This window comes from Lampris incognitus, chromosome 14 (assembly GCF_029633865.1).
Source record: "Lampris incognitus isolate fLamInc1 chromosome 14, fLamInc1.hap2, whole genome shotgun sequence".
NCBI lineage: Eukaryota > Metazoa > Chordata > Actinopteri > Lampriformes > Lampridae > Lampris > Lampris incognitus.
In genome coordinates, this window is record NC_079224.1 from 9,734,954 (window position 1) to 9,747,424 (window position 12,471).

General features: G+C 41.9%; 1 protein-coding gene across 1 annotated transcript; it reads right to left on the minus strand.

Annotated features, from left to right (window-relative positions):
* Positions 1-497: 497 nt before the first annotated feature.
* On the minus strand, positions 498-12,471 carry LOC130123376 (uncharacterized). The gene is made up of 4 exons (XM_056292519.1): positions 12,258-12,471; positions 1,640-1,939; positions 1,280-1,408; positions 498-846 (listed from the first exon to the last, which is right to left on the minus strand). Exons 1-4 carry the CDS (start codon positions 12,427-12,429, stop codon positions 533-535), a joined length of 915 nt encoding a protein of 304 aa, XP_056148494.1. The 5' UTR covers positions 12,430-12,471; the 3' UTR covers positions 498-532.

The following is a 12,471-nucleotide window of genomic DNA, read 5'->3' on the forward strand; positions in this document are numbered from 1 at the left end:
ATCACTGTACTTCAAATCACAGAAGTATATGCAAAAGGAATAAGCTAAAGGAATACTGAACATTATTGATGACTTACAATGATTAGAAGAAAGACACTCATTGAAAGTTTAATTATTTATTTTGTAAGAACAATGGCTTAAAACCATTTCGAAAAAAAGTAGAAAATAATTAAGACCCATAAAGAATAATTAAGTAAACAAACCATCACAATACAAAGAAAAGCCAGAGTAGCTGGAGTAAAAAAAACTCCACCATGGCAAACCTCTACAAAACCTGCACTCGTCCCCCAGGGTGGGGTCCACTGCCTAGTAAAGACAACATTGACAATAACCATCAGGGCATGTTGTACTGTCCATAAACAAATCACTGTCCTGTATAAAGGAAGTTGCACGCAATGAACAAATGCACCGCAAGCCACCAAGTGAATGACTATTTCAAGATTTATTTTAAAAACAACCTACAAAAAAGTAGTTTCACAAACATGACCATGAAAAAGCACTTGTAAAAGGGAATACACCAACCTTACGCCAATTACTTGTTGAATTTGTATTTTAAAGGCAGGAGCTCCTTTCTCTTCCGGCGGGCCTCCAGGTCCTGTGCAATGTCCTGGTTCTGCTCCAGGAAGGCTTTGCAGGTTTTGGCGTAACCTGCCAATGGCTCACCATTTTTGTATGGAGGCTTTTTGTCCAAGGGAACAAACATATCCACCTCTGCAATAATGGCGGTCATTTTGATGGTTTCCTTGCTCACGGACAACTTGTTACATGCCATGGTGAACGAAAGATGCCGCTGGTAATGGCTGAACACAGCCTTATAACGATTGGTCACCTCATTTGGTGTCGTCACTTGGAGAGGAAGAGAGAAAAAAATCAGCCCAGTTTAAGTATTATGGACAGCACTTGTATTAATGATCATCATCACTGCAGAATATCATCCGATTCAAGGATGGCAATAGAGACACCTATCATACAATTAAGCCCATTTGAACTAGAAAGCTAGAGCAAACAACCTACAGTGAAGCCACAGACAGTTAGTCTGCCCATTCACTGTGGAGCACCTTAATATTGGCACATGATAGTAAATAATGAAAAAATAAGTGGGAGATAAAACACGACGAAACCTTACTCTAAAAATGAATAATAATGATTAATTTCCAATCAAGTTAATGTCTTCAGTATGGATGATGTTATTACTATGAAATGTAGCTCCAACTACATTTCAATGCCTTCAACTTTTGGTTTCATACGTGCATCGATTTACTTGATAGTGGTCAAATACCTCGCCTTCCAAACTGCCCTTTGTCAGGGCTGCTACTCTTCCTACTCTTCTTTTTCTTCTTCTTGCCCTCTTTGGAGTCCGAGGAGTCAGAAGAGCACCCCAGGTCTGATTCAGACCCTTCAGTAGATTCTGAAAAAAAGCAGATAATTAAACTAAATATATAACACAGACAATTGCTTGTGCTCATCATATTTAATGAAGTGAAAAGCATACCCCTCCCTAAAATCACCTATTAATGGAATACTGTAGATCAGTTGGCCTCATAGGACTTGATTTTACAATCCCTTACGATGATTGGTGACAGAGCAATTACATGTTTCCTCCTTTTATTTTCCATCGTTCATCCCCTCATAAATCTACCTGATTCCTCTCTTCTTCTTCGCTTTTCCTTGGCCTTCAAAGGCTGGACTTTGGCTGTGTGATGCAGCACTGTGGATCCAGGGGCTGGCGCAGGCTGGGCTGAAATGAGGGCCTGGCGCAGGAAGTCCCGCTCGTCCTTAAGCATCTTGTTTTCCTTTTCTAGAACGAGGATTTTGTTTTTCAGTTTTTGGATTAGTACCCAGGCAGTTGGTGCCCGAACTGGTGATTCTGGTGCGGCAGTCAGTGCCGAACTTCCTTCCAAGCTGGCTGGCTCCTCCAAGGTGGCAGATGTTGTTGCATCTTGTAGTATGACAGGAGAAGGAACAGGTGTAATAAAACTGAATTGTTGTTAGGAGATTTTTGATATAGTTGTACAAAATGTGTACAATAATAATAAAACTACCAATTACAGTAGGGTGCCATTGCACTTCAGTGCTTGGCCCCCTAAAAATAAAATGTAACAACCACTCACCCTCGATGACATCGTCTTGTGGAGCCACACTTGGATTCATTACATTACATTACAGTCATTTAGCCGACGCTTTTATCCAGAGCGACTTACAATAAGTGCATGTAACATAGGAAATTAGTAGGAGAAAACAGCAGTCAGATACAGCAAAACAGCAATCAGTTATATCAAAACAGCAGTCAGCTATAGTAAAATAGCAGTCAGTTATATCTAAGGCTCAGCATTTTCGGTTTTTACCGATTTTCAACGAAAAATACACAGATTTTTTAAAATGGAGCAGATCGGTTTAAACTGATTTTCACTCGGATTTTATGTTTCCACGGAACCAAACATTGTTCCTGTTCATGTGAGGTAATGTAACAGTGTCCTCTTGTGGCGAAATTCGTCATGCGGGATCGCTTTGAAAAATAAAAACGGAAAACACTGATTCTTGGTTATAGCAAAACAGCGATCGGTTATATCAAAACAGCAGTCAGTTATAGCAAAACAGCAGTCAGTTACAGCAAAACAGCAGTCAGTTGTAGCAAAACAGCAGTCAGTTGTAGCAAAACAGCAGTCAGTTAGAGCAAAACAGTAGTCAGTTATAGCAAAATAGCAGTCAGTTAGAGCAAAACAGTAGTCAGTTATAGCAAAATAGCAGTCAGTTATAGCAAAACAGCAGTCAGTTAGAGCAAAACAGCAGTCAGTTGTAGCAAAACAGCAGTCAGTTAGAGCAAAACAGCAGTCAGTTGTAGCAAAACAGCAGTCAGTTAGAGCAAAACAGTAGTCAGTTATAGCAAAATAGCAGTCAGTTATAGCAAAACAGCAGTCAGTTACAGCAAAACAGCAGTCAGTTGTAGCAAAACAGCAGTCAGTTGTAGCAAAACAGCAGTCAGTTATAGCAAAACAGTAGTCAGTTATAGCAAAACAGTAGTCGGTTTTAGCAAAATAGCAGTCAGTTATAGCAAAACAGCAGCCAGTTATAGCAAAACAGCAGTCAGTTATAGCAAAACAGCAGTCAGTTATATCAAAACAGAAGTCAGTTATAGCAAAACAGCAGGCAGTTATAGCAAAACAGCAGTCAGTTATAGCAAAACAGCAGGCAGTTATAGCAAAACAGCAGTCATTTATATCAAAACAGCAGTCAGTTATTGCAAAACAGCAGTCAGTTATAGCAAAACAGCAGTCAGTTATAGCAAAACAGCAGTCAGTTATAGCAAAACAGCAGTCAGTTATAGCAAAACAGCAGTCAGTTATAGCAAAACAGCAGTCAGTTATTGCAAAACAGCAGTCAGTTATAGCAAAACAGCAGTCAGTTATAGCAAAACAGCAGTAAGGTACAGCAAAACAGCAGTCAGTTATAGCAAAACAGTAGTCAGTTATAGCAAAACAGTAGTCAGTTATAGCAAAACAGCAGTCGGTTATAGCAAATTAGCAGTCAGTTATAGCAAAACAGCAGTCAGTTATAGCAAAACAGCAGTCAGTTATAGCAAAACAGCAGTCAGTTATATCAAAACAGAAGTCAGTTATAGCAAAACAGCAGGCAGTTATAGCAAAACAGAAGTCAGTTATAGGAATACAGCAGGCAGTTATAGCAAAACAGCAGTCAGTTATATCAAAACAGCAGTCAGTTATAGCAAAACAGCAGTCAGTTATAGCAAAACAGCAGTCAGTTACAGCAAAACAGCAGTCAGTTGTAGCAAAACAGCAGTCAGTTGTAGCAAAACAGCAGTCAGTTATAGCAAAACAGTAGTCAGTTATAGCAAAACAGCAGTCGGTTTTAGCAAAATAGCAGTCAGTTATAGCAAAACAGCAGCCAGTTATAGCAAAACAGCAGTCAGTTATAGCAAAACAGCAGTCAGTTATATCAAAACAGAAGTCAGTTATAGCAAAACAGCAGGCAGTTATAGCAAAACAGCAGTCAGTTATAGCAAAACAGCAGGCAGTTATAGCAAAACAGCAGTCAGTTATATCAAAACAGCAGTCAGTTATTGCAAAACAGCAGTCAGTTATAGCAAAACAGCAGTCAGTTATAGCAAAACAGCAGTAAGGTACAGCAAAACAGCAGTCAGTTATAGCAAAACAGTAGTCAGTTATAGCAAAACAGTAGTCAGTTATAGCAAAACAGCAGTCGGTTATAGCAAATTAGCAGTCAGTTATAGCAAAACAGCAGTCAGTTATAGCAAAACAGCAGTCAGTTATAGCAAAACAGCAGTCAGTTATATCAAAACAGAAGTCAGTTATAGCAAAACAGCAGGCAGTTATAGCAAAACAGAAGTCAGTTATAGGAATACAGCAGGCAGTTATAGCAAAACAGCAGTCAGTTATATCAAAACAGCAGTCAGTTATAGCAAAACAGCAGTCAGTTATAGCAAAACAGCAGGCAGTTATAGCAAAACAGCAGTCAGTTATATCAAAACAGCAGTCAGTTATAGCAAAACAGCAGTCAGTTATAGCAAAACAGCAGGCAGTTACAGCAAAACAGCAGTCAGTTATATCAAACAGCAGTCAGTTACATCAAAACAGCAGTCGGTTATTTCAAAACAGAAGTTGGTTATAGCAAAACAGCAGTCGGTTATAGCAAAACAGCAGTCAGTTATATCAAAACAGCAGTCAGATATATATTATGCAGGAGGCTATATCATGCCTCCTGCATAATATATATATCTGTTTCATGTGTAACATCCGCCTAAAATGCAAATTTTGTTTGAAATTGTCAGCTGGGCCCTTTCAGCCAGGAAAAAGTCATATCATCATATTTCATCATCCTTACATCATCCCCATCACCCTTATTTTCCTCTGTCTAGAGATGATGATGAAAAAAATTAAAAATCCCCTTCCTAGTGAAGGGGATTTTCTAACATGTAACAACACATCAAATGTGACGGGTAGACTGTTCAACACAGCAAATGTGACGGGTAGACTGTTCAACACAGCAAATGTGACGGGTAGACTGTTCAACACAGCAAATGTGACGGGTAGACTGTTCAACACATCAAATGTGACGGGTAGACTGTTCAGCACAGCAAATGTGACGGGCGGACTGTTCAACACAGCAAATGTGACGGTTGGATTGTTCAGCACAGCAAATGTGACGGGTGGACTGTTCAACACAGCAAATGTGGTGGGTAGACTGTTCAACACAGCAAATGCGACGGGTAGACTGTTCAACACAGCAAATGTGACGGGTAGACTGTTCAACACAGCAAATGTGACGGGTAGACTGTTCAACACATCAAATGTGACGGGTGGACTGTTCAGCACATCAAATGTGACGAGTGGACTGTTTAGCACAGCAAATGTGACGGGTAGACTGTTCAACACAGCAAATGTGATGGGTAGACTGTTCAGCACAGCAAATGTGACGGGCGGACTGTTCAACACAGCAAATGTGACGGGTAGACTGTTCAACACAGCAAATGTGACGGGTAGACTGTTCAACACATCAAATGTGACGGGTGGACTGTTCAGCACATCAAATGTGACGAGTGGACTGTTTAGCACAGCAAATGTGACGGGTAGACTGTTCAACACAGCAAATGTGACGGGTAGACTGTTCAACACATCAAATGTGACGGGTGGACTGTTCAGCACAGCAAATGTGACGGGTGGACTGTTCAACACAGGAAATGTGACGGGTGGACTGTTCAGCACAGCAAATGTGACGGGTAGACTGTTCAGCACAGCAAATGTAACGGGTGGACTGTTCAACACAGCAAATGTGATTGGTAGACTGTTCAGCACAGCAAATGTGACGGTTAGACTGTTCAGCACAGCAAATGTAACGGGTGGACTGTTCAACACAGCAAATGTGACGGGTGGACTGTTCAGCACAGCAAATGTGATGGGTAGTCTGTTCAACACAGCAAATTTGACGGGTAGACTGTTCAACACAGCAAATGTGATGGGTAGACTGTTCAGCACAGCAAATGTGACGGTTAGACTGTTAAACACAGCAAATGTTCCGCTAGCCCACCACTGTTCGCAGTGATGGGCTAGCGAGGAGGTCAAGTGCGTAGTGGAGGTGGATGTCACGTGTCTCCCCGCCAGACCCTCTTGAACTGACGCGCTTTCCAGATGGAGGGTGTGACGTTCAGACTTTAACAGAGAACACCTCTTTAAGAGAAGCAAGGGGTCATGGGGCGGGTCCGGAAGTAGGAAGAACAACAAGCATGTATGCGGGACGCGAATTTCAGTCTACGTCGATTTAGCCTCAAATTTACTTTGTTTCATATATATACAACCATCTGAAATCAAACAAATGCAGCTCAACCCATCAATACAACAATAATAGGCCTATAAATCACAATAACAACATAATATAACAATACCAATAAATCACAAAGGGCAAGTGAGATAATGCACCTTAAACGTGTTTTGTTTGGTTGGTTTTATCAAGGTTTTCTGGCTTTGTTTTGCCTGCTGGGACTTTTCTTTTTGACACCTGGGAGAGGGCTGGGGTCTAGATGTCAGGTTAGCCAGGTCGTGGTAGTGAAATGGCGGGCAGCCCCTCGGGGATAACTTGTTAACTGGAGAGTTAAGTAAACTCCAAACAGAGTTCACTGACTTGTTGGTTAATGGACTACACAGTCAGACGATGTGGCGATGGAGACCGCAACAGTAAATGTGCTGGCTAGGCTTGCCCGGTGTAACTACCTGCTGTAAGGCTACTTAGCTAGCTCTTGTTTCCCTGTGTGTGTCTGTGTGCGTGAGTGTTTGCGTGTGTGTTGTATCTCTTGTCTGTCTTAGAACCCATTATGATGAGGTTTTTGACTGACTACCAACATGCGCCTGGTAAGGCCCGTCTCTTTGTGTTTCTAGTGCTGTGCTGCGTGTGGCGATGCAGAGACTGCGGGAGGCCGTTTCGAAGATCCGAACTGCTCAAGCACTACAACTTCAATCATAGGCATGATGGACGGGGGCCTACGTATCCACGCACTTATTCAAATTGTACGTGTAGATTCAAGACTTGGAATGCCTTGCTGAGCCATTTGTCAAGAAATCCCCGTGCGGAACCAACAGCCACCACCGCAACTTCATCCACGTTCAAATGTCAAATTTGTGGTCAGTCGACTATCCACTGAAAGGGATTTTTTTTTCCATCACATCTTTCAGCATCTTAAAAATAAGGAGACTGTAACATGTGTTTTGCAAAACTGTGACTATAAAACCAACGTCTGTGAGAACTTCAAAAGTCATGAATACAGAAAACACTCTGGCACAGCTACTATCTTTAAGCCTGGGATAAATTCTGTTGTAGAATCGTGTGCCAGTGTTGCAAGGGATATATATATATATATATATATATATATATATATATACATACACACACACACACATATGTGTATATATATATATATATACACACACACACACACACACACATATGTGTATATATATATATATATATATATATATATACTGCTCAAAAGAATTACGGGAACACTTAAATCACACATCCGATCTTGATGAATGAATTATCCAAGTTGAAAAACTTTACTGATGTACATTGTATAATTTGTTGAGAGCAAAATGATGTAACAACGGTCAGTGGAAAGCCAAATCATCAACCCAAAGAGGGCTGGATTCAAAATCACACCGAAAATCAAAGTAAAACATTGAAATCACAGGCTGATCCAACTCGTGTGAATTTCATCACGGCAACTCATAATGTGAGTCAGTAGTGTGTACGGCCCCTGCCTGCCTGTAAGCACCCCCGACAATGTCTGGGCATGCTCCTGATGAGTCGGTGGATGGTATCCTGGGGGATCTCCTCCCAGACCTGGATCAGGGAATCATTGAGCTCCTGGACAGTCTATGGCGGTACTTGGAGGCGCCGGATGCACCGATACATAATGTCCCATAGGTGCACAAGTGGCTTTAAATCAGGGGAACGTGAGGGCCAGTCAGTGGCATCAATGCCTTCGTCATCCAGGAACTGCATACACACTCTGGCCACATGAGGCCGGGCATTGTCCTGCACCAGGAGGAACCTGGGGCCCACTGCACCAGCATAAGGTCTGACAATTGCGCTGAGGATTTCATCCCGGTACCTAACAGCAGTCAGGGTACTGTTGGCTATGACATGGAGGTCTGTGTGACCCTCCCAAGGATATGCATCCCCAGACCATCACTGACCCACTGCCAAACGGGTCATGCTGGATGATGTTACAGGCTGCATAATGTTCACCACCGCATCTCCAGTCTCTTTCACGCCTGTTACATGTGCTCAGTGTGAACCTGCTCTCATCTGTGAAGAGAATGGGGTGCCAATGGTGGACCTGCCAATTCTGGTGTTCTCTGGCGAACGCCAATCAAGCTGCGCGGTGCTGGGCTGTGAGCATAGGTCCCACTAGAGGACGTCAGGCCCTCATGCCACCCTAATGGAGTCTGTTTCTGACAGTTTGGTCAGAAACATGCACACCATTAGACTGCTGGAGGTCATTTTGTAGGGCTCTGGCAGTGTTCCTCCTGTTGCTCCTCGCACAAAGGAGCAGATACCGGTCCTGCTGCTGGGTTGATGCCCTTTTATGGCCCTGTCCAGCCCTCCTCGTGTAATGGCCGGTCTCCTGGTATCTCCTCTATGCTCTTGAGACTGTGCTGTGAGACACAGCAAACCTTGCGACTGCACGTATGGATGTGCCATCCTAGAGGAGCTGGGCTACCTCTGCAACCTGATTGGGCTGCAGGTACTGCCTCATGCTACAAGTAGTGACAAGGACACTAGCAGAACACAAAACTAGAGAAGAATCAGTCAGGAAGGATAAGGAGAGCGCAATTGTCTGTGGCCACCACATGCAAAACCATTCCCTTTTTGGGGGTCTTCTTGCTGTTGCCTGCCTCTCCGTTGCACCTGTTGTCACTTTAATTTGCACCAAAGCAGGTGAAAGTGATTCACTATAACTTGTGCTTCCTAAATGGACAGATCGATATCCCTGAGTTTAACTGACCTGGTGTTGTACTGTGATTGATTAAGTGTTCCCTTCATTCTTTTGAGCAGTGTCTATATATATGTGTGTGTGTGTGTGTGTGTGTGTGTGTGTGTGTATATATATATATATGTGTATATATATGTGTGTCTGTACATATATATATATATATATATAATGCCTTTTAGAATCAAATTGGGATCTTGAATCCAACTGATTCAGGAAATCATTGGCGATAATCGGCCCCATCAAACAATCATGCTGGGGGTTTACACTGATATAGCTAAGAACTGCTTAACCATGTCGCTGACTGTCTCGTCAGAATTCAAGCGTATTAATTTCCTGTTATTTATATGTTCTTTGCCAATACAGTTTAATCCAAGGCTTGAGGAAACGCCAACTGGACATGATTGAGGATGTGGAAGCAGCGCCACACTCACTATGCTCACGACTGCTTTACGCAGTGTGTGCATAAAAGCAGTGAAACGGCTGGAGCAAAGAGAACCGATGCGAGGAGGAGGAGCAGGAAGAGCGTTTGTTGTCCTGGACGAGAGCACATTCCGGCATAAAAGAAAGGTAATGTGCCAGGTCAATGACTACATCTAACTTTGCATTGTTTTTGATTAAAGGCCAAGCTGCCCCAACATGTTTAGGTTTGAGCCTTGATGTCGGAATTTAAAGTTGGAACAGCCCCTGCACTTGAAGGCACTACCCCACCTTAGCTAGCTGCCAAGTGTGGCTGTATTACACTAAAGCATTCCAGCACCGCAAAGTGCGACAGAAACAACTGCATGTAAATGGGGCAACACGTCTGTTATGTTGTCGAGTGAGTGAGTCACAGGAGACAAAAAGAACTGTTGATTAACTTTCATGAATTCCCTCAGCAACACAATTAATGTAACATACCGGATTGTCATCTTTTGTGTATTCTTCACTACATCCTTAGAGCAGTCTCTAGCCTATGCATCTTACAGAGCCACCTACTGGTGAGGGGGTGTATTGTTCAAGTATCAGCATTATCGCATATCGGTCCATATGTGTCTGATGTTGGTCGAATACAAACTCAAAAACCATTTTGCTGTTACATAAACTGTTGTTTAGTGTCAAATTACTATGTCATACTCCAAACGGGTCATGTTAGGTATCGTTACAACCAGACGGTTGGGGCAAGTTAAATGATAACCCTCCCGTGTAATTCTGGTAAACTGGCAGGGCACTAGGTCCAAATGTATTCATCTGCATGCACAGTCCCACGCTTGAAACCTGTAAAACTTGCTTCATATTAGGAAACCACTAGCAGACCGGGTGTATGTAAAAAGCACCATGCTGTGAATCCGAGCTAATAATTGAAAGAGATTACCAACTAGTATTTCTGCAATGCCTAGCATAAACAGCGTTGTGTAGCCGACAATACACACACATCCCTAATATCAGCCTATGGTAATAATATTGTAAAAATAAACAGTGCTTTCAACCTGTCTCCTTAGTTTGTGTGTATAAATCACCATGGTAGACTAATGCAATATCCATTTGCCAAACCATCATAGCAGCGTGCAAACGGGTTAAAACACATTTTTAGCTCACTCCAGTGATTAAAAAATAATCTTTCTGAAAGCGTCCCTCTCATTCTGTTTATCTCTGTCATTGCAGTACACAAGAGGCCAGTTTGGAGCAAGATGGCAGAGGAGGTCATGGGTGTTTGGCATGTTGGAGGTGAGAGGAGGAGTTAGAAGGCCAATGCTGAAGCTTATGAGGATGCGATCGAGGCAGGTGTTAGTCCCGCTTGTCCGCCAACATGTCAACCCTGGTAGCAGCATCATATTGGATTCATGGAGAGCGTACGACAGTCTTACACAAGAAGGTTATGTGCTCTACCAGGTGAACCTTGGTGCATCCATCGACAGGGGCACACAGCCAACATATTGAGAGAGCCTGACATACATACAAGGAGACGATCTACCGGTTCAGGGGGAACCGCACACCGACAGCTCTCAGAATGAACTTGAATTTCATTGAGTGGAACCACTGGTTGGCAAAGAAACACAGGGAAGGAGTGGTTCGACACCTTTTCAGGGGTATTAGAGCATTGTACAAATGTTAATATTGTATGCTGTGTTTGGGTATTTATATCATTTGTTTATGTATATTATCTTTTCTATATATAAAAAGTGATAAACTTCTCGAGTGGTGTGAATACATTATCAGGCCTCAATAAGCAAGGTAGGAATGAGATTTTGAAAATGGTACATTCTTTATAATGAATACTGTTGATTATTAAGTTGCATTTATAGGTAACTGGCAGTTTATTGTAGCTTAAAATAAGACATGTAGGGAAAACACACGTTAGGGGGCTGTTCGTGGGAAATTACCAAGTATTTACTCGGAAGTTATGCTGTAGGAACACACTTTATTTAGGGAGTTGTTCATGAGAAATTACCAAGAAATTTACAAGAAATTAACACCTTATTACAATTAAACTTATAATATGACAATTATCACCAATTTCCTAGGTATTGTATCACCTCATTACTAGAACATTACTGCTGCTTACGCTCACCTTATTTCTATTAAATTGCGTGATAAAATACCACCTCATTACTAGGAAATTACTAGGTAATTTCCGACCCCCTAAAACAAAGTGTTACCACACAAACTGTTCTTTCTGTGATGAACATCCAGAAACAGTGTTACACCTGTTTTGGCACTTCTCACGCCAAGAAATTCTGGCAAAACGTTTTATTATGGGAGAATGTGGTGTTTGTTTCTTTAACCACCCCAAAAAAGTGACAATTTTTTTTCCATAATAAATCTATTTATAATATTGGCAAAAGTTGTTATTCATAAAAGCAAATTCACAAACAAAAACATCTATTTTTGTTTGTTTTCTTGAAAGAGATTGAACAAGATGCAAAACTTATTTTTTCCACTATGAGCAGAAAGGCTGTCAAAACTTTTAATATATGTATGTCTTTTAATATCTTTATGCAATGGGAATGTACTCCTGGCTCTTTAATGCATGTTCGTTCTGTATACTGTCCTCTGTACACTAAATCCCTTGGATTAATAAAGATTTGTGAAGAAGAAGAAGAAGTAGAAGTAGAAGGAGGAGGAGGAGGAGGAGGAGGAGGAGGAAAGAAACAACTACAGTCACAGGGATCTGTGTTAATTTCCGTAGAAATTAGAAGAGGGAATGCAAGATAATGGTAATGGCCGGCACACACTGAAACTTGATTTTACGAACCTATTCTGTGTATGGTAATACCGGGCTTCAAGACCATGTCCAGCAGTCTCCTCTGTCGCTCTCTCTCTTCCTCATACTCCGCTATCGTCCTCTCGAAAGCTCCTACTATCTCCTCAGCTGCTGCTGTTAGTCGCTCGATGACGAACGATCTTAGAAGATCTGTTCTGGACATGGTAACTCAACGGGGAAATAATACGAGTTAAACTCCGGCGGT

Coding starts and splice junctions, on each gene's coding strand:
- LOC130123376 (XM_056292519.1), bottom strand. CDS start 12,429: ATGTCCAGAACAGATCTTCTAAGATCGTTCGTCATCGAGCGACTAACA. Junction 1,409..1,639: donor AAGAAGAAGAGAGGAATCAG/GTAGATTTATGA, acceptor GCTTTTTTTCAG/AATCTACTGAAGGGTCTGAA. Junction 847..1,279: donor AGGGCAGTTTGGAAGGCGAG/GTATTTGACCAC, acceptor TTCCTCTCCAAG/TGACGACACCAAATGAGGTG.